Source organism: Ptychodera flava, chromosome 15 (genome assembly GCF_041260155.1).
Source record: "Ptychodera flava strain L36383 chromosome 15, AS_Pfla_20210202, whole genome shotgun sequence".
NCBI lineage: Eukaryota > Metazoa > Hemichordata > Enteropneusta > Ptychoderidae > Ptychodera > Ptychodera flava.
Genome location: NC_091942.1, coordinates 38,472,843 through 38,493,597, shown reverse-complemented (window position 1 = coordinate 38,493,597; position 20,755 = coordinate 38,472,843). Strand labels below are relative to the sequence as shown.

The following is a 20,755-nucleotide window of genomic DNA, read 5'->3' as shown; positions in this document are numbered from 1 at the left end:
GAAACGCTCTCTTTCCACCTAATCTTACACCATGGTGACGCTTTTTAATCATTGAGATTCTTTTATGAAGTCTTACTTTTCACAGAAAGTAAGAATTGTGTTGGATGCCTTAAAATTTAACATCGGTACCAGACACACAAAACGACTAGCAGATTACATATGCTGGAATTCCACCGTTTGATTTTAGCGGTGTCCGTAACAGTACAATGATTTAAATTACGACTGGGTGAACAGTTGATCCTAGTGATTATTCGCTACTATAATTTCAAAACGTTCATCATGGTACAGGTATAGTGATTGCAAAGCTAGAATTTACATCGTACCGTTTATCGCAAAATCGGTCAAATGGGATCAGCCTACCATTTCAAAAGTTGTATCAAGTAATTTCAAATAATCGATGGCGTGTAACTAATTCCTATGTGTGATAGAAATTGGCATAAAGTAAAGAATGTGTCAGTATATTCATGAGAATATTTTGGTGGGAGTAAATATTTATGAATAATTTCACGGCTCATGGATAAATCCTACAAAGATTATCGCAAATCGCTGTCTAAACGGCTTTGGCTGTCTCAATTTACTTGAAATGATGAAAGTTTACACGAAATTCCATCAATTATCGATGATTTCCAGCTTTGCCGAGCCTGGCAGCCATCATAACAACACTCTTCATAGCAGGGATCACATAAAGTGTATATAAATTGCGGTTTGTGTATTACAGTACTTTTTGAACATGCACTTGATCTGATACATTTGTTCTGAATTGTGATTGATGTACACTGTATATAAGACCTCCTTCATGAATGATTGACAGTCTCCGATGCACTTGAGGTCGTTGATAATTGATCGCACTTTCAGCGATTATCATTTCATGTAAATTTCAAAACGTCCGAGGTGACTAACACGGCTAACTGCCAAAATTCCTGTGATAATATCTGTCTGTAAAGGTCTATCAATCTATCCTGAATAGTGTAGACAGATAACCAGGTACATTATCAGTGTTCAGGGACTATTATATGTTTCCTTCAAGGAAGTTCGTGCCTCGAAAATAAAAGACTTACATTTTTGCTCAATCTTTCCTCAAACTTTCAACGATTCTCTTTGAAAATTAAGAATAAAAATAGGGAGTGGGGGGGGGGGGTCACCAATCCGTGGCACATTTAGGCCAACCAATAAATCAATTTGCACCTTCAAAAAAGAAAATCGAAATGGAGCTACTTTTCAATTTTCAAATGGTTTCATCATCTTGATTATTAAGTTTTAGGCCGATTTTTAAATTTAAATTCTTTGGTCTGAGATTGAAATATAGAAAATAGGTGAGTACTGCCGTAAGGACGGCACTTTGAGGCTATTCAAATTTCCCTCTGACACCGTGCAAATTATGGTACAGGAGAAACAATTTTCCCAATATTACCAATGTTGATTTGGAATTCAAAATGGCCACCATCCCTGTGCTATCTCTATGAGGAAAATAAAATTCTCGATTTTCACAAAAATAAGCCGGTGAAAACTTAATCTACTACATAAGCTTCAAAATGAGCCCACACAATTAGTACGCAAAAAGGAATATTGTAACAGTTTGAGAGTCCGAATATGTCCCAGAGGCGAATTCTACCTTAAAAAGCAACTTTGGAAAGCATTAGTTTTAGGATTGCTCCTCCTGTCTTACAGGATTCAAGTTTCGCTTAAAATGTGTCATCAAATTTTAAAGCGTAAACTAAGTTATTTTACGTATCTGCTATTGTAAACAAGACATATTTTTACATCGGTGGTGAAATCTCAATTCTCTGATCATGAAATTAAGTACAGAATCTTAAAGATTCTCGGAAGGGAAGAATTAAATGAGCATAGTATCTCAAATTAGGTTGGGTTTTTTAATTCTAATATTTTATGTGCTTACGAGATTATTTTGATAATAGGGTGGAAAGTAAAGCAGCAGTAAAAACGGAATTAAGTTAAAGCCTGGAGATAGGGTGTACTTGAATCAACAGCTTGATCTAGTCGTATTGCAGTGCAAAGTTCATATGTACGTAATTAGATCTAATATGAACGACGGCAGGACATTACATCCAAATTAGTCTACAATTATGTTACATTAAACGTCGAGGCTGTCATGTTTATTTGGAAAAGACGAATAACAAAAATGAATGTTTACAATAGTTTCAACTCTCTATGCTGTTTTCCTATGCTTTTTTAGTACTTTAACAATGTAGTCAGTGAAAGAGTTCACACTTTAATCACCCTATCGGAAAATTCATTGGCAATAGTTGGAAGAGCGTTTACTTTTAACAAATAACATGTTTCTGGAATGTAAATAACAGAATAATGATATTATTAAAAATGACGTAGCCGCACTTTATTCTTCATCGTCCATTTTTTTACTGAAAAGACAATCGATAACTTAATATTAATGTAAAATATGGACATTATCACCAGCAGGAATTACAGATGTCTGTTAAATCGCATTTCAATGAATAAAAGTTATTACGATTCGTAAGCAGCATGAGTTGAGACTGAAGACAATGACAGAATCGATGAAGATAAATCCAACTTTACAGTCTATTCTCACTATGTTTGACTGTATTTAACAACGACGACGACAATGCTTTGGGGAGAGCTTACATTGCGGACAAAGAAAGACAGAGATTAAATATGTCAGCTTTTAAATACATTGAAGATTATTCTACATGGGTAGAAGCTTAGAAAACTCTCTTCAGGTAGCATTGTCGGGTGAAACGTTTCTAGTTTATAGAAAATACAAAGACTGATTTCTGATGCCGTGTCTAGACTCTTGCTGAAAAAACACGACTGTAGATAGTCGTGTAAGAATTGATCAAAGGCATTAAGGTATTTCCAAAGTTGAATGTTAGAGATGTGTGTCAGAACTAAATTAATTTGCCTTTAATGTGCAGCATAGTTGGAGAAATTGAGTAAAATATGTATAAAAGTGTTTTACTTTTTTCCCCCTTAAAGACACTCTAACAATTCCTTAACTGTTACTTTTGATGTACATGCCATCATTTTGTCTTTTTGTAAATGGAATACAGATTCTTGTCCCTCTCCGTAATCATGTTGTAAAGTATACTATCTGACTTGTCAACAGCCTTTCAAAGGCTGTGTTGACAAGTTACTGTTGACAACTTTTTTCGTCTAGACAAGAATCCAATTGTCGACTTACAATAACATTGCACACTGTACACATTACGTTGAGGAAACAAAGCTGATACTTAGCATTCGAACACTTACCAAGCAGATTTAGCAATGTATGGCCATGTTTTATGGAAAAAACTAAGCTCGCACACTAAAAAAAATCATGACAAAATGCAGAGGACTATGTCAGTAAACCCTCGTTTGTTCATTATACTTTCTTGAAAAAATCTGCAAGCATGCTGCAAGCACCAATTGTAACCTTTGTAATGAAGTGATTTATAGGTGTTTGTCTGACAATGAATATTAATTTATGTGTACCAAAAATACATTTCAGTAAGTGTGATACAGCTCATGTGAGTTACTCAAGCATACATATCTAATGGTTGATTGACCCCATAGTGTTTGCAAGCATCGACGGTGTCTTCACAAAGAATCTATATTTGAAACTATTTGCAGCGTACATTATTGCGCTTTTTCTGTCATAAATAGTGCATATTTATGAAGGAATGTAAAATGAAAGAAGTGCGCGTACACTTCAGATTCAATCAAACATCGTCTGACATGAAATCAATCCACAATGACGGCATAAACAGAGTGATGACAGTCCACTCAATCTATGACCGTCGGCAAGTAATTCATCAACGTCACATACCAGTTGTCCGCTTTCCTGTAAAATTAAATGAAAAGTATAAGAGATCTCGTAAAACACTGTTCCATTTTAGTTCTTGATATTGCGTGTAATGTGATAAGTGGATCTCGCCCCGATAGATATTAATCGTCACGAAGTGGACGACTTTACATTTCGTATTCCATTTTTTCCGAACGACAAAACGAGACTACTCTGTCCTATTTGTCTTGTGTGATGAGAGACGTATATCAGAGCTTATAGAGATGGCACAATACCCATATGTCGATTAACCGTCGACAGTAGATTTCTCAGATGCAAAACTATGAGTTTGTATTTCATTTTCGACCCCATATCCTTATAGGAGAAATTTACGGGATGTATTGTAACCATGAAAAGTATTGTTAAGTTTTAAACTCCCTGACAGTGCTACTGTATGTAACGGGTCAAGAAACAAATTGGTGCAGAGATAAATTTAATTATCTCAATAGTTCTATTAAGTGCTCAAATACAGTTAGTGGTTTTCTAATCTTTGCTCTGGTGAGCAGATTAAAAAACTTTCATTGTAGAGATTCGAATAATGGACATCGTTTCCCGATTCTCCAAGTCTTATTTTGATCCAGTATCTCCGCAAGAAAGTCTTCTTACTCTGTCCTGTTTACTGCAATCAAATGTACCGATTACCAACGCTTTCTACTGTATCGGTTTTACTTTGTTGTCGCATTATCACGTTTTCGATGTTTTAGATAGAGTATTCCACTTGACAATAAATCGTAGAGTCAGTCTGAGAGTAGAAACCAGCGAGAGTCGTCTGCCCATCATCATTCGTTTTTTTCAACTCTTAGAATAATGATTGTCATGATTCTAACAAACACACACCAATTCAAGTTACAAAAAGATTATAATTTCTGACATCTGAGAGTCTACGCATTCAAAAGATATGGTTTTAGGGTCTCAGTGATCGACCTCAATTTTTTAATTTCCATGATTACATTGAAATCAAAATATCGTCACTTCATGTATTAAATCTTTGGTACGCGCCTGTCAATCATGACTTTCCTTGAAGCCATTGTACTCCTGTATGGGTTTAAATGTACAAAGTTTGGCACTCGAAAACGACAGCGTAGTAATACTGTATCAACCAGAATTTGCAAGTTGTGTCACGGTTGCACTAACCACAGCAGGAAATTAATACGCCATGTAAGGCGAGTGAACGGATATGATATCCTTCAGCACAATCTCGCATAATGCTCACCACATACTTATGCTGCTGTTGCAGACTCTTGCAAACACTGGTCGAATCAGTTTCCCTGGTAACACTGACGTCATTCTTAAATCTTCTTGGTTTTACTAAGATAAAAGTGTTCATGTGAGAATTCGCGTGAATTTTAAAGATAGATACATTTACGAATAGACCTGCACAAAAATACCACACACTGTAATGCAACATGTATATTCAACGCCAGCATAGCAAGCAATAAAATGATTTCATTTGATTTTGTTCTTTGAATGTGGTGTTACCAACATGTCTTGGTAACGTAGACATTAGAAAAAAATGATGAAAAAACATGAAAATGTAAAGAGAGGAAAGTTACGTCAGTCAAATTATGATTACTTTATTTTAATAATTTCCTTTCGCCTTTGCAGGTTTTCCCCATGAAGTTAAATGTAAGACAACACTGAAAACAATTTTTGTAAATATATTTTTGTTGCCTAGGTTACGACACAGTGGTAACTGTAATACCACGATGAAAATCACATAGAGATATTTCGATATCTACTTACGCTATCGCTGCAGAAAATTTCACAGAAATACCTAGCATTTCGTACATTTACATAATTCATATTTGCAAAACGTCAGATTTCAACGCTCGATTCAATATATAATTTGAGTAATTGTTTTCCAACTCATTGGGTCAGGTTAATCGAAAAGCATAGACACAACCACTGTGTGATAAATACGCTGCCGACGTCATTTGCGGAATAGTAATTTCAAAGGAGGAAATCAGCCACAACATTAATGAAATGACGTTTCAATTATCCAAGATCCATTTGTACCGCACTACCACTGTGACTTTGTCCTTATAAGTTGTAATTTGTCCAATTTTGTCAATTTTCTTCTGTAAATTGGCTTGGAAATAATTCAGTTCTTCAGACTCAAATGTTGAAATCCTTTTATTACATCTTGTTGGAACAATGATTTTTTTTCTTCCCATTGCCAGCATTTCGAGGCAATTCCGATGTAAACTCAATCAAGATGTGAGTGGAGTGTTACACATTTAAGCCATCAATGAAGTCGTGAGAATCATGCTAATTTGGAACAAAAATCGATTTTCCACCTGTTAGCAGACGCTTTTCACGCTTTCATTTGAAGACTCCTCGTCTGAGTCCATCAAAGACATAATTTCAAAACGTCTCCAATGTTTGCGATGTTACCCACTGTATATATTTTGACCTGAATTTCTCCTTCAAGTTGTGTATGGATTGCAAAGTCTACATTCCATACTATTGTTAAATAAATAATCCAACTTAAGAATGTTGAAGAACGAAAAAGGTTAAATTGAAGAAGACTCCAATTCTAAGTTTCATCTTAATGTCTTCTCGCAGCAGAAAGATGAATATATTACACTTCTGGAAATATTTAAAAAACGTCTCATGTATCATCACAGCGAATTAATGTGCGTGCTGGTAGCTTTCATGTCGCTATTTTCCTATTTCACATTTTTTCTGCAACTCTCATCAACGCTCAGTTTGACATCATCGAGTTGTTTTTCACCACCAGGACATGTCAGTTTCTCCTTCTGTCACCAATCATATCGTAGTAAATGAATTGAATTGAGATTTTAATCATCTGCACATTTCACTATGTTAATTGCTGATGCTTGACTTGAAATAAATGTTCTCTTAGACTAGACGATTATAAGAAATAATTGTCATAATTCTTACTGAGTTCACCAAACAAAAAGGCGATTCTGTCAGTTTATAACAATTCATGCACGCATGTCTGTCTGTCTCTCTGCCCATTCTTATCGGTCGGTCGGTCGGTCGGTCGGTAGGTAGGTAGGTAGGTAGGTGTAGAGGTCATGGAAATAAAACATTTGATTGCTATTTACAAATAAACCCAAAACTTTGGAGTAAATAGATGAAGTAGAAATGGACGCTGTCAAACAATAGAACAGAGAGTTGACCAGTCAAATGAACTCACTGAAAACAACACATGAGGAATTAAATAACGAACTCTGGCAAGTACAGGCTCGGGAACAATAACTTGAATCCCAGATTGAAGAACTTGCAGAGGAATATAAACAGTTTATGACTGTACTCCCATACTTCTTGGAATCGAAATTGACAATGCTTTAACCTGGAATGCACATATTGACAACTTATGTACGAAATTGCCGATGCGGATACGGATGCTGAGAAAACTCTGACTCTGGTAGGCTCTGGTGTAAATTACAATTTACTTTGTAACTCAGACTACCCTCTGAAAATAAAGTATAATAATAATAATAATAATAATAAAAACAGCATAGCCCAAACAAGAGACTATGTACCCTCGAGGCAGGAGACCACTAGCCCTTTTGACTTTGGGCAAATGATCACGTACCCTCGGGCACATATTCCATTGTTTGGCCAAAAATATTTAATATGCCCAGGAGATAACAACAACGTTAAGCCTTTTGATCACAGTTTGATATTACTAATTTCCTTTTCCCTGGTTGGCAGAAACGAATATGCGCGAAATGCGAACTTTCTTGCGAATCCATGATCTCGCTGTTTAGGTTTTAACTATCCACATTGTTTTAATATCGAAAGATTCTCAATATTCCAAATGTAAACACCTCAAGAAATGGGTGAACTAGTGTTTTATTAATACTTCCGAAGGTATATGATTTGACGTTTCAACCCGGATACCTACTTTGGCGATATGGATTACGTGGATAACGGTTCTCTGATGATCATGTCTGTTACTCTTACTAGATCAAGTTAGTTCAATAAACCAATATCAACGTAAAGATTATTCACAAGACTAAATTTGTCTCGTTTAACATTTGTATCACCAATAGCACTAAGAGTGAGTTTACATGAACTTGTGCATTAAGCGGGTGCCCGTGGTAGCCATAGAAACGAGGAAGCAACTTAAGTACAAATACACATACATTGTAAGTGCACCGTTTGATTGCTACAAAAACTGTTCCATTGTACGTGACGTATGTATATTGATTCAATATTGCATATCAAATTTCACACTTGCTCTGTCTTTTTATCGAGTGGAGTTTTGCAGGGAACATTAGGTTCGAGGAGTTAAACATTGTTGATGACAATTCAGCAAATTCACACAGTACAGTATAAACGTAAAGAAAGGAAACGAGCCTACTGTTTGCAAGCTTGACACACTTTAGACAACATACAGATACACAGAAACATACGAACATATAATCTGCTTAAAATTGGAATGAACCTGGAAAAGAAACGTGAACGTGTTCTTATGTAGATGACCATGTAATGTTTTATAAACTCGTGTAAGAGTCTCAAACCCAATATTCTGTTCCTGAATCGTAAGGGATCGAGATAATCTAAGAGAAGAGTTATTGACCTGATTTCAGTGATTTTTTGAAATACAAGAGTATGGTTAGGCCAAACATATAACGACAGATGTATGTACCAACGGTGCAATGGACATTCCACTGTGACGTGTCCAAAATGTTTAGCTTGTAGGAAGCACACCAATATCTATACAACTTCGCGATCAAGTGATCAAACCAATATAATTGTAAAGACGAACTGTGTTTCCTTAATCATCGTATTTGCGAAGACTTAAATGAGTCTGTAATACCAACATGTCTCTGATTGGTATTTAGGTCTGTATACGTGGCAATGCCCACAGACTTTATAAACGACGTGCAAGAATTGCATTAGCCTAATACTTAGTGTTACGGTTAATGTGCGTTGGTTGTCTATTGGAAGTACACGCGTGTGTGACCCAGGATCAAAGTACATCTTGCAGTATTGTGATAAAAAAGCCAGCCAGAAAATTATACCACTCCTCATCAAAATAATTGCATTTGCATAAGGGATGCAGTATCACAAACACCGCTTCACATCTCTCCAATGCGCGTATTTTTGAAAATTTTAAAGTTATCGATAAGTGTTTTATTTGTTCAAGTAATGGTACATTCATCGCGTAAGAAGCACGTCGTTTGAAAGAAGATCGCCATGGAAACTGCTCTTTCAGTAAATTGTATTTCTCCATATGTTCTCGATGCTACATGATCAAATATTTTATCAGTTTAATATAATAAATAAATGATTACCTCTATAATAAAATGCAATTTTCCTTTGAATACAACTTGCCCGTTCAAACTAACGACATAGAAAGAAACTGTCTTTGTTTTGCCCAGAAGCTCTTTACAAGAATATTTCACCATGGTTCCACCGTTAAATACACATTGCACTTAGGAACTATGCTTTCTAGAACTCTTCCACGAGCGTTAGATATATGGTCAGTTCTTCGTTTTGTTATTTTTTCTACAATCAAAGGCACTCACTGAAGATGTGCTGTGCTATAGGTAAACCCTTAGACTTCTCTGTCAAATGAAATATTCAATAATGTTAAAAAGGGGAAAAATAAGACACCCACAGAGGGAATCCCACATGGTTGTGGCGTCCGGTTCTTTAAAAGTAGGAAAGTGTCGCACTTTTTATTGTTTTTCCCGGTTCCATGAAAGCCAACATGATTGTCAAACACATTAATTGAACTCCACCAAGAACGACATCGATAACTTAAGGAGAGTAGAACTGTGCAAAAGAGTAGAACTGTGCAAAAGAGTAGAACTGTGCAAAAGAGTAGAACTGTCCAAAGAGTAGAACTGTCCAAAAGAGTAGAACTGTCCAAAGAGTAGAACTGTGCAAAAGAGTAGAAATGTCCAAAGAGTAGAACTGTGCAAAAGAGTAGAACTGTGCAAAAGAGTAGAACTGTGCAAAAGGGTATAACTGTGCAAAAGAGTTTAACTGTGCAAAGAGTAGAACTGTGCAAAAGAGTAGAACTGTGCAAAAGAGTAGAACTGTGCAAAGAGTAGAACTGTGCAAAAGAGTAGAACTGTGCAAAAGAGTAGAACTGTCCAAAGAGTAGAACTGTGCAAAAGAGTAGAACTGTGCAAAAGAGTAGAACTGTGCAAAAGAGTAGAACTGTCCAAAGAGTAGAACTGTCCAAAAGAGTAGAACTGTCCAAAAGAGTAGAACTGTGCAAAGAGTAGAACTGTGCAAAAGAGTTTAACTGTGCAAAAGAGTAGAACTGTGCAAAAGAGTAGAACTGTGCAAAAGAGTAGAACTGTGCAAAAGGGTATAACTGTGCAAAAGAGTTTAACTGTGCAAAGAGTAGAACTGTGGAAAAGAGTAGAACTGTGCAAAAGAGTAGAACTGTGCAAAAGAGTAGAACTGTCCAAAAGAGTAGAACTGTCAAAAGAGTAGAACTGTCCAAAGAGTAGAACTGTCCAAAAGAGTAGAACTGTTCAAAAGAGTAGAACTGTGCAAAAGAGTAGAACTGTGCAAAAGAGTAGAACTGTGCAAAAGAGTAGAACTGTCCAAAGAGTAGAACTGTCCAAAAGAGTAGAACTGTGCAAAAGAGTAGAACTGTGCAAAAGAGTAGAACTGTGCAAAGAGTAGAACTGTTGAAAAGAGTAGAACTGTGCAAAAGAGTAGAACTGTGCAAAAGAGTAGTAGAACTGTGAAAAGAGTAGAACTGTCCAAACGAGTAGAACTGTGCAAAAGAGTAGAACTGTCCAAAAGAGTAGAAACTGTCCAAAGAGTAGAACTGTGCAAAGAGTAGAACTGTGCAAAGAGTAGAACTGTGCAAAAGAGTAGAACTGTGCAAAAGAGTAGAACTGTCCAAAAGAGTAGAACTGTGCAAAGAGTAGAACTGTCCAAAAGAGTAGAACTGTGCAAAAGAGTAGAACTATGCAAAAGAGTAGAACTGTGCAAAAGAGTAGAACTGTCCAAAGAGTGGAATTGTCCAAAGAGTAGAACTGTGCAAAGAGTAGAACTGTGCAAAGAGTAGAACTGTCCAAAAGAGTAGAACTGTGCAAAAGAGTAGAACTGTCCAAAGAGTAGAACTGTCCAAAAGAGTAGAACTGTCCAAAGAGTAGAACTGTGCAAAGAGTAGAACTGTGCAAAGAGTAGAACTGTCCAAAGAGTAGAACTGTCCAAAGAGTAGAACTGTGCAAAAGAGTAGAACTGTGCAAAGAGTAGAACTGTGCAAAAGAGTAGAACTGTGCAAAGAGTAGAACTGTGCAAAAGAGTAGAACTGTGCAAAAGAGTAGAACTGTCCAAAGAGTAGAACTGTCCAAAGAGTAGAACTGTGCAAAAGAGTAGAACTGTGCAAAGAGTAGAACTGTTCAAAAAGGTAGAACTGTGCAAAAGAGTAAAACTGTCCAAAAGAGTAGAACTGTGCAAAAGAGTAGAACTGTGCAAAAGAGTAGAACTGTGCAAAAGAGTAGAACTGTGCAAAAGAGTTTAACTGTGCAAAAGAGTAGAACTGTGCAAAAGAGTAGAACTGTGCAAAAGAGTAGAACTGTGCAAAAGAGTAGAACTGTGCAAAAGAGTAGAACTGTGCAAAAGAGTAGAACTGTCCAAAGAGTAGAACTGTCCAAAGAGTAGAACTGTGCAAAAGAGTAGAACTGTGCAAAAGAGTAGAACTGTGCAAAAGAGTAGAACTGTGCAAAAGAGTAGAACTGTGCAAAAGAGTAGAACTGTGCAAAAGAGTAGAACTGTGCAAAAGAGTAGAACTGTCCAAAGAGTAGAACTGTGCAAAAGAGTAGAACTGTCCAAAGAGTAGAACTTGCAAAAGAGTAGAACTGTGCAAAAGAGTAGAACTGTGCAAAGAGTAGAACTGTCCAAAGAGTAGAACTGTCCAAAGAGTAGAACTGTGCAAAAGAGTAGAACTGTGCAAAAGAGTAGAACTGTGCAAAAGAGTAGAACTGTCCAAAGAGTAGAACTGTGCAAAAGAGTAGAACTGTGCAAAAGAGTAGAACTGTGCAAAAGAGTAGAACTGTGCAAAAGAGTAGAACTGTGCAAAAGAGTAGAACTGTCCAATGAGTAGAACTGTCCAAAGAGTAGAACTGTGCAAAAGAGTAGAACTGTGCAAAAGAGTAGAACTGTCCAAAGAGTAGAACTGTGGAAAAGAGTAGAACTGTGCAAAAGAGTAGAACTGTGCAAAAGAGTAGAACTGTGCAAAAGAGTAGAACTGTGCAAAAGAGTAGAACTGTGCAAAAGAGTAGAACTGTCCAAAGAGTAGAACTGTCCAAAAGAGTAGAACTGTCCAAAAGAGTAGAACTGTGCAAAAGAGTAGAACTGTGCAAAAGAGTAGAACTGTGCAAAAGAGTAGAACTGTCCAAAGAGTAGAACTGTCCAAAAGAGTAGAACTGTGCAAAAGAGTAGAACTGTGCAAAAGAGTAGAACTGTGCAAAGAGTAGAACTGTCCAAAGAGTAGAACTGTGCAAAAGAGTTGAACTGTGCAAAAGAGTAGAACTGTGCAAAAGAGTAGAACTGTGCAAAAGAGTAGAACTGTGCAAAAGAGTAGAACTGTGCAAAAGAGTAGAACTGTCCAAAGAGTAGAACTGTGCAAAGAGTAGAACTGTGCAAAAGAGTAGAACTGTGCAAAAGAGTAGAACTGTGCAAAAGAGTAGAACTGTGCAAAAGAGTAGAACTGTGCAAAAGAGTAGAACTGTGCAAAAGAGTAGAACTGTGCAAAAGAGTAGAACTGTCCAAAGAGTAGAACTGTGCAAAAGAGTAGAACTGAGAACTGTGCAAAAGAGTAGAACTGTCCAAAGAGTACAACTGTGCAAAAGAGTAGAACTGTCCAAAAGAGTAGAACTGTGCAAAAGAGTAGAACTGTGCAAAAGAGAAGAACTGTGCAAAAGAGTAGAACTGTCCAAAGAGTAGAACTGTCCAAAAGAGTAGAACTGTGCAAAAAGAGTAGAACTGTGCAAAAGAGTAGAACTGTTCAAAGAGTAGAACTGTGCAAAAGAGTAGAACTGTGCAAAAGAGTAGAACTGTCCAAAGAGTAGAACTGTGCAAAAGAGTAGAACTGTCCAAAAGAGTAGAACTGTGCAAAAGAGTAGAACTGTCCAAAAGAGTAGAACTGTCCAAAAGAGTAGAACTGTCCAAAGAGTAGAACTGTGCAAACAATACGACATAACATTATGATATCATTATGTGCATAGATCGGTCATAATTTCTGAATTCAGAATATCCAAGGATTATTCACTGTGTTCTCTTATTCCGAATCGCCAACTGTTATTTACTAGTTTTCATTATACCCTAAAGCTAATGTATAAAATCGTAACAGATGAACACTGAGAATGTTTTAAACCCGATTATCGTACTACAAAGAAGAGAATAGAATACATTGCCGTGAGTTGAACATTTGCGTAGCTCGGTGAAAATCATTTCTGTTCATAAACAAATTTATTGTTACGTGCAGAGATCAGGCAATGGATGAGGTGTGGATGTGAATTGTATGTTGGACATCACTCTATAGGTTCCGTCATTACCATCTTAGCAACTCCGCTGGGCTATTCCATTCTTAAAATTATGCGAAATAATTGAAATAAAGAAATCAAAATAAAAGTTGGCGACACCAATGCTTTAGTCGCTGACTATCTGATCGATACTTGCCACCAACGGGAAGTGTTCATTTTATTATGGTCCTCCCAACCTGATCGCAAAAAACTAGGTTCATCGTAGTTTAACGTCGCCAAACAAACCAACTAACAAACAAACAAACCGACATACTGAACTTATTATCGCATGGTATTTTGGAGAAGAAAGACGAGACGCGGTTTTTAGTGACTGCGTTTATACTTGTCGAAGAATAGATGTTTGACGTAAGGCCAATTCATACTTGTTAGGCCTAAGTGTGTGAGTCTGTCATTTTTTCAGATTATCGATTGAAGTCTTAACTTCAACAATGTGCTATATTTTCTGAGGAAAATACAATGAATCACTTTGTGAACCAAGAGCGTGTTCACACATGGAATAGCAATAACGATTTCGTTTAAGTAAACTCAGCAGAGTGACTCAGAGTAACTGCTTTAATTTACATCGTAATTAGAATTGATGTGCGTGTAAAGGTTGCGATTCAATGTCACATTTGTTTCGTGTCATGTTGTAACGATTGTGTTAATGTGTGCAAGGTCCCTCCGCGTCCGTTTTCGATTATTATATCACAAAAACGATAACTCTTTGCAGTGTTTTGATTTTCATCTGACCAACACTCTGCAAAGACCCTGGTAGTCAACTCTTCAGTAGCTTGGTTATACCTTCATCCATAAGAAATCTCCTTACAACCATATTATGATTTCATAAGTAAGTATGGGCATTAAACTAGAATTGTAAAAAGACACGGTCTTTTGGGGGAGTGACCGTGAACTAGAGCAACCGAATGAATCCATCGACAGTTCCATCGACAGGCATGCTCTAGGCATTCTTAAGGTGGTATGCGCCTCGGGGACAGATATTCGGACTCTCAACTTTTTACAATTCTTTTCTGATCTATCAATTGTTGGGGCTCATTTTAAAGTTCTCGATGTACGAAATATTTTCACCGTCTTAGTTTTTCAAAAATCGAAATTTTATTTTTCTCCATAGAGTTAACACCGGGATGGCGGCCATTTTGAATTTCTGATATCGGTAATTTCTTTCTCTAGTAACAAACTTTGCATTGTTGACCCCTGATTTTTGTTCTTGATTTTGTAAGAGTGTGGTTGAAAGTTTCATTTGGGAAAGTTTGAGCAAAGGTTTAAGTCTTTCAATTCCGAGGCGCATAAAATAGGCCTATAAGAGCATAATTAGCGTCGCTAGTTAGTATCATGATCCAGCATAACTTACACATTACATCATTTATCGCCTTCCAGAGATTTGATTAGCTAACTGCGCCACGCAAAGGGACAGCAGTTGCCGTGAAGAGACTAGTATTTTACGGCGATGACATATGCAGTAATACATAAAATGCTGCAGTTGAAATATACAAGCGATCTGAGACTCCAAGGTTTTCTAGCTGTTCCACCTGTTATCTTGACCCCCTTAAATGTCAGGCATGAAATTCAGAACATATTAATTTTAATCTTATTAACTCTTACAGCTGCGAGAGCATAAACATGCCGCGGTTGTATAATTTTACAGTTTACTGTTAACGGCTAAACCTTGCATCATGGATATATCTGATTTAAATTCCGCCATTAAGTAGCTGAACCCCAAAATATCTAAGGAATAATTGATCGTCTTCGATTTTATTGCGCCAACTTGAAGGAGAAAATATACGCTTGTTAGGGATAGACAATAAAACAAAGCTATACGATTTGATGGTGAGAATGAGGGTAAAGTCATTTTAGCCTTCTTAAACTTTTTTTTTCGGAGTAGATTATGCATGAACGATTTTCCTACACAATTTTAGGGGTTTTTCAGTTTTCAACCATCTTTTTCCATAGCAGAGAGACTGCAAGTTTTAAAATCATCTTTACTCTGCAGTCTTTGTCTGATGTGATCTACACTCCTCAAACTGTCACTATCCTTTAACATTCACTTCTTTAGTAATTGAACTTATTTGTCGACATTTAATAAGCCCAAAGCAGATTTCTCATAATACCAGTGGTCAAAACATCTTTCCGTCCAAAGAGGTGAATGTCAGTGCGACAAAGAAGTAAATACAGAAATACTTCATGGGTATCATGAATCATTTCGCTATTGAAAACGTTTATTTATTGTCTTGATTACAAAAAATGTTCTTGTAGAAAAACCCCAACAATCCAACACCATTAAAGTCTTGAAATGTCCAATGACCACGTTTTGTCGCAACAAAACCGATATTTGTTTCCAGGTCATTGTCCGCCTTTGTAGCCTTCTCCCCATTTAAGTTGATGACAGTATCAAATATCTGAATAATAAATGATAAGGGAGAAACTTACTCTGTTGTAGGATTAGTCGTGCAATTGACTCAAAAACGAACGATTCAAGGAATTGATTGATTGATTGATCTATCGATCTATCACAATTATTCATTGACTGACTGAGTGACATATTGATTGATCATGATTGATTGATTGATTGATTGGTTGCTTGACCACATTCTGTATCAATGTCGCTGTTATTTCCTTCACTTTATTTTTGTGTTGCGGAGACTCAGTGTACATGCACTCATTAGGCAAGTGTCATTACGTGAAGACGTTTGTACAAATGACATCCTACTGGCTTTGTGTTATACAAGACCTCCGTATGATCAATGACGCTTAACATTTAACATTTATTAAAATTTCATTCAATGAAGTATCGACAACGACAGTTAAATAGGTAGTTTATTTCTAATGCTTGGGCCTCAGCCCATCGCAAAAAGCATACATCAGAACAGAGAGATAGAAAAATACAATGCAAAAAAGTGTACTTGTTAATTTTTCAACAGTTAACACTTTTCAGAAGAAACTCTTCTCGAGCTTTAATGATCTGTGCACATAAAGAGATAATTTGTATTGAACAAACTGGTTTTTTGAAGTTAACAGAGCAATAAATTTGTCATGTGTAGGATACAATCGGAATCTTTCTGGAATCAATTCTAGTCTATGCTGGTCATATAAAGGACAAAACAATACAAAGTGGCATTCGTCCTAAACAACCTTACGACATTTACTTTGGCAGAAAACCACAAATCTTTGTTCCGCTGGAACAACTGGTTTAGAGTGACGACCAGATTCAATGGCTAGATTATGACTGGATGTGCGAAGCCTGGATAAACAAGATTTGAATTTCATTACACTAATAGAGGATAAATACATTTCAGGCTCTAGTAGAGATTTAAATTTTACATAAGTACACAGTCTTCGTGATTGTTGCATACTAGCAGACCACTCTTGCTTGTAGCAGTCCTGAAGTCTTAATTGAAATAAACGTAAAAAAGCCTTTTTATCTCCGACCTGTTGTTCAACCCACGCAATTCCAAAGCCATATTTATAAAGAAGATCTTTAACCTTTGTTACCCAATTACTCCTTCCTGCTTCATCTAATTTGGTTAACATAGTGTAACAAGCTTTGGGATAACGGGTAGTGTCCATTTCTAAAAGTTTTAACCAATAAGATATGCAACGTTTCATATATGTACATGACAGGGGAAATCGACCACATTCTCCAAGGAGTACCTCAAAATTTGCACTTGTATTACCCCATTAAGAAACGACAAAAGTCCAATTGAACTCTTTCTATCTCTAAAGAATAATCACACCCCCAGATTTCAGCCCCATAACAAAGTACGGGTAAAACTGACGTATCAAACAACTTAAATGCTTCCCTTAAAGGGAGACCTCCTAATTTTTTTATGACAATTTTTATTTGGTGCAAAGCTCTCTTTCCTTTCATGGCTAATTGATGTTTTGCTGGTGACCAAGACAGTCTGGATGAAATTAAAATCCCGATATAATTATAATGTTTGACTGTATTGATTTTTGCACCATTGTAGAACCAACGTTCATAATGTTTAAGGATACCACCGTTTCTAAAGACAATGACTTTGGTTTTATCTAAATTTACAGACATGAGCCATTGCTTGCAAAACAACTCAAGTTGATTTAACTTTCTTTGTAAAGATATTGGTAAATCAGCAACATCGGCAACGTCATCTGCGTACATCAAAATTCCTAAATTTGGGAAATCGTCATTAATAAAAATACCATTGTTCTGATTTATATCCATATATGAAGCTAACTCGTTCACAAATAAACAAAATAAAAAGGGACTTAACATACATCCTTGTCTAGTACCTACAGTACAATCAAAATATTCTGTTAAACCTCCATTACATAAGACACATGACTTTAAGTTATTGTACATTGAGCGAAGGACAGTTAAAACCCTACCGTGAAGACCATACGAGATTAATCTATGCCATAAATAAGTGTGGTTTACTGAATCAAATGCTTTCGAAAAGTCTATGAATACGCAATACATTCGACCTTTCTTTTGAGATAAATACTTCTGAATCATTGATTGAAGAGAAAATATATTGTCAATGGTACAATATTTTTTTCGAAAACCAGCCTGGGCTTCAACAATAATTCCAGATTCGTCTGCCCATTTACAAATCTGTCGTTAATAATTTTTGTAAATATTTTACTAATCGCAGAGAGTAAAGAAATCCCTCTGAAATTATTTACATCAGATAAGGAGCCTTTTTTATGTAGGGGGAATATTATCCCTTTACACCAGCTCTCAGGAAAATTTCCTTTGCTCAAAATAAGATTAAATAAGTCACATAAATAATTACACATTATCTCAGTACCATGTTGAAACATTTCATTGACAAGTCCATCTGGACCGGGTGACTTATTCCTCTTTAAATGTTTAACAGAGTTCACAACTTCTTGATGAGTAATATCCTTATTTACAGAGATGGGAAGATCATTTTGACAACTGTCACAATATAAATCATGATTTTCCAATTCACTTGAGATCTTAATATCGAAATCAGTGTCAACAGGATTACAACGAGTGTTGAACAAATCTTCAAAATAATGATACCATTCGGCAGATGCAATTTTATTTTGACTCGTAACTGTCCTTCCCGTCTTAATCTGTTTTATCACACTCCAAAATTTGGAAGGATCGTTCACACTTTCTAGTAAGTCTATACGTTGCTTCGACTTGTGAGCTTTAATTTTTGCGGCACACACTTTCTTGAAAAGATTGCGAGAATCTATATAACTTTTTAAATCATCTGCACTGTTTGACGTAGGGAATCTATTAAGATATTCAAATTTCTTTTTCCTAATATTAACACATTCATTATCCCACCAAAGTCTTGTTGGTTCTGTACAATCATTATTAATAAACTTTGTGGGAATTTTCATATTTTTACCAGCTCTTTGTAAAATATTTTTCAAAATTTGTACAGCATTATCTACACTACATTGTTGAATTGAATGTTGGAAGTCAGCAAACCCCTTCCGTGAAACATCATCCTGTAAAAGGTTAACAAAATCTGACAAAAAATCTGGCTTCCATCTATATTTTTCCCATGTATGTAGCTCAATGGAATCAAAACTTTCAGCAAACGCATTGCTATTGTCAACATCAATTGACAATGTACAAGAGACTGGGAAATGATCTGACCAATCATTATTACCAACAGTAAAGTCACATATGTAATCAAATAGTGAAGTGCTAACTATAATGTAGTCCACAACACTTGTTCCATTATTTGTACAGCAAGTAAAATTACCATTGTTGTCACCTTGAAAACGACCATTTAGAAAATGTACATACAGTTTACAACAAAAATCAATTAAAGTACGACCAAAAGTATTTATTGTGTTGTCTCTGGATTTTCTACTTTCACAAAAATCATCAATCTCGTAGTCAAGGTGGTGTATATCATTTTCTTCTAGAGACTCTTTAAAATAGTCACAAAGATTACCAGTTCTAGCGTTGAAGTCACCAACTAAAATGAAATCTGGATTTATATACCTTGATTTAAGCTCCGTAACATAATTTTCTAAACGAACAATACCGTTGGGCTCATCGCCATATGTTGAGGCTCCCTCGGGTGGTACATATACACTTCCTAGGATTATGTCATTTGGTACATTAAATGCTTCTTTTTTGATTTCAAGAAATAAAGTGTCTTCAAAATCACCATAGACTCTTTTAGTATATTTATCAATATAATTTGAAACAAAAACACAAATCCCTCCAGAATACCTTCCACTTTTATGTACTCTGTTTCGTACAGTAGAGTAGGCTTTGTGAGTAGGTGCTAACCAATTTATAAACTCATTATTAGACTTTGCCCATGTTTCACATATACTAACAATAGAAAAAGTAGAAAAATAATCTCTCAAAGAATAATTTTGAATGTGTGATTTTAATCCTCTTGCATTCCATGATATTATAGAATATGAAACCTTTTGGTTAACATTACAGTGTAAATTTTCTCTCTGAACTTGTTGCAGTTGCTGGGCACAACGACAGTTAAAAGATATAGCAAATACAGCATAATAAGAGCCACCTAAAAAGTTACAAAAAGTACAAACAGAGAAAAACAAGTAGTCATTTAAAAAAGATATATTTTCAACTTTCGTTTGACTAAACATTCACTGAAATGTAGCTTGCATTTCCTTATCACACCATGTGATTTGGATCTGTACAGCAGGTCTGGAAACGGACTTTGAGTATCAACCTGCCATATATTGATCACATTGTTTTGAAGTTACTGACAACAAAAGTTTATTTAGATTATTTTCCTCTATTTTTTAACCAGAGCGCTTCCATATGCCAATGAATGAAATTTCTGATGGTTACATTGTTGGTAACCCTGCACTTAAGATACATGGTAACGTTGGAGTCTCCAGCTCTTTGACTGGCAATGGTGCTCTTCTTGATGAAAGCGGAGCGTGGTTATCAACAGACTTCGATAACATGGCCTGTGTTGGAAGCCCTCTGCACTGCCCGAATGGATTCACGTTGTCGTTCTGGTTCCAGAGGCGTTCACCGAATACTGACGCCATTGTCATCACAAATTACGACAACCTGGCAACATCAAGAGGCTTCAGGTTTGAATACCAAGGGAACGAAGTGAAGTGGACTCTTTTATCTGCAGACGATGGCAAATGGTCTTTTAGTGCCACTGCACCATCATTCTCTGACTGGCGTCATGTGACTTTCGTCTGGGACACAGTTAAGACGTTGGTTTACGTCAGCGGTAACTATTGGGGTGTCTTTCAACGAGAGAGCGGCGGACATGGTGTCGTGGTTACGGATGATTTTACCTCGTTGGTTGTCGGTCGTGACCCTTCCACGGGTTCAAACGACCCAAATTTCATGATTGACGACGTTAGATTTGCAGAGGAACCGTTGCAACAGGCAGACATATACTTGCTTGCACATTTATACGGTAAGTCAGCTTTTAGAGTGAGCAAACAGACAACTGTTTAGGGGCCCAAGCCG

The 20,755-nt window shown here is 36.4% G+C and overlaps 1 protein-coding gene across 1 annotated transcript in view; it reads left to right on the top strand.

The window, feature by feature from the left end:
- The window catches only part of LOC139150793 (polycystin-1-like), a 45,544-nt gene that overhangs the window by 9,512 nt on the left and 15,277 nt on the right, over positions 1-20,755 (top strand). Inside the window, exon 2 of the mRNA XM_070723185.1 lies at positions 20,070-20,702. Coding sequence (XP_070579286.1) covers positions 20,070-20,702 — 633 coding nt within the window. The remainder of the gene's footprint in view (positions 1-20,069; positions 20,703-20,755) is intronic.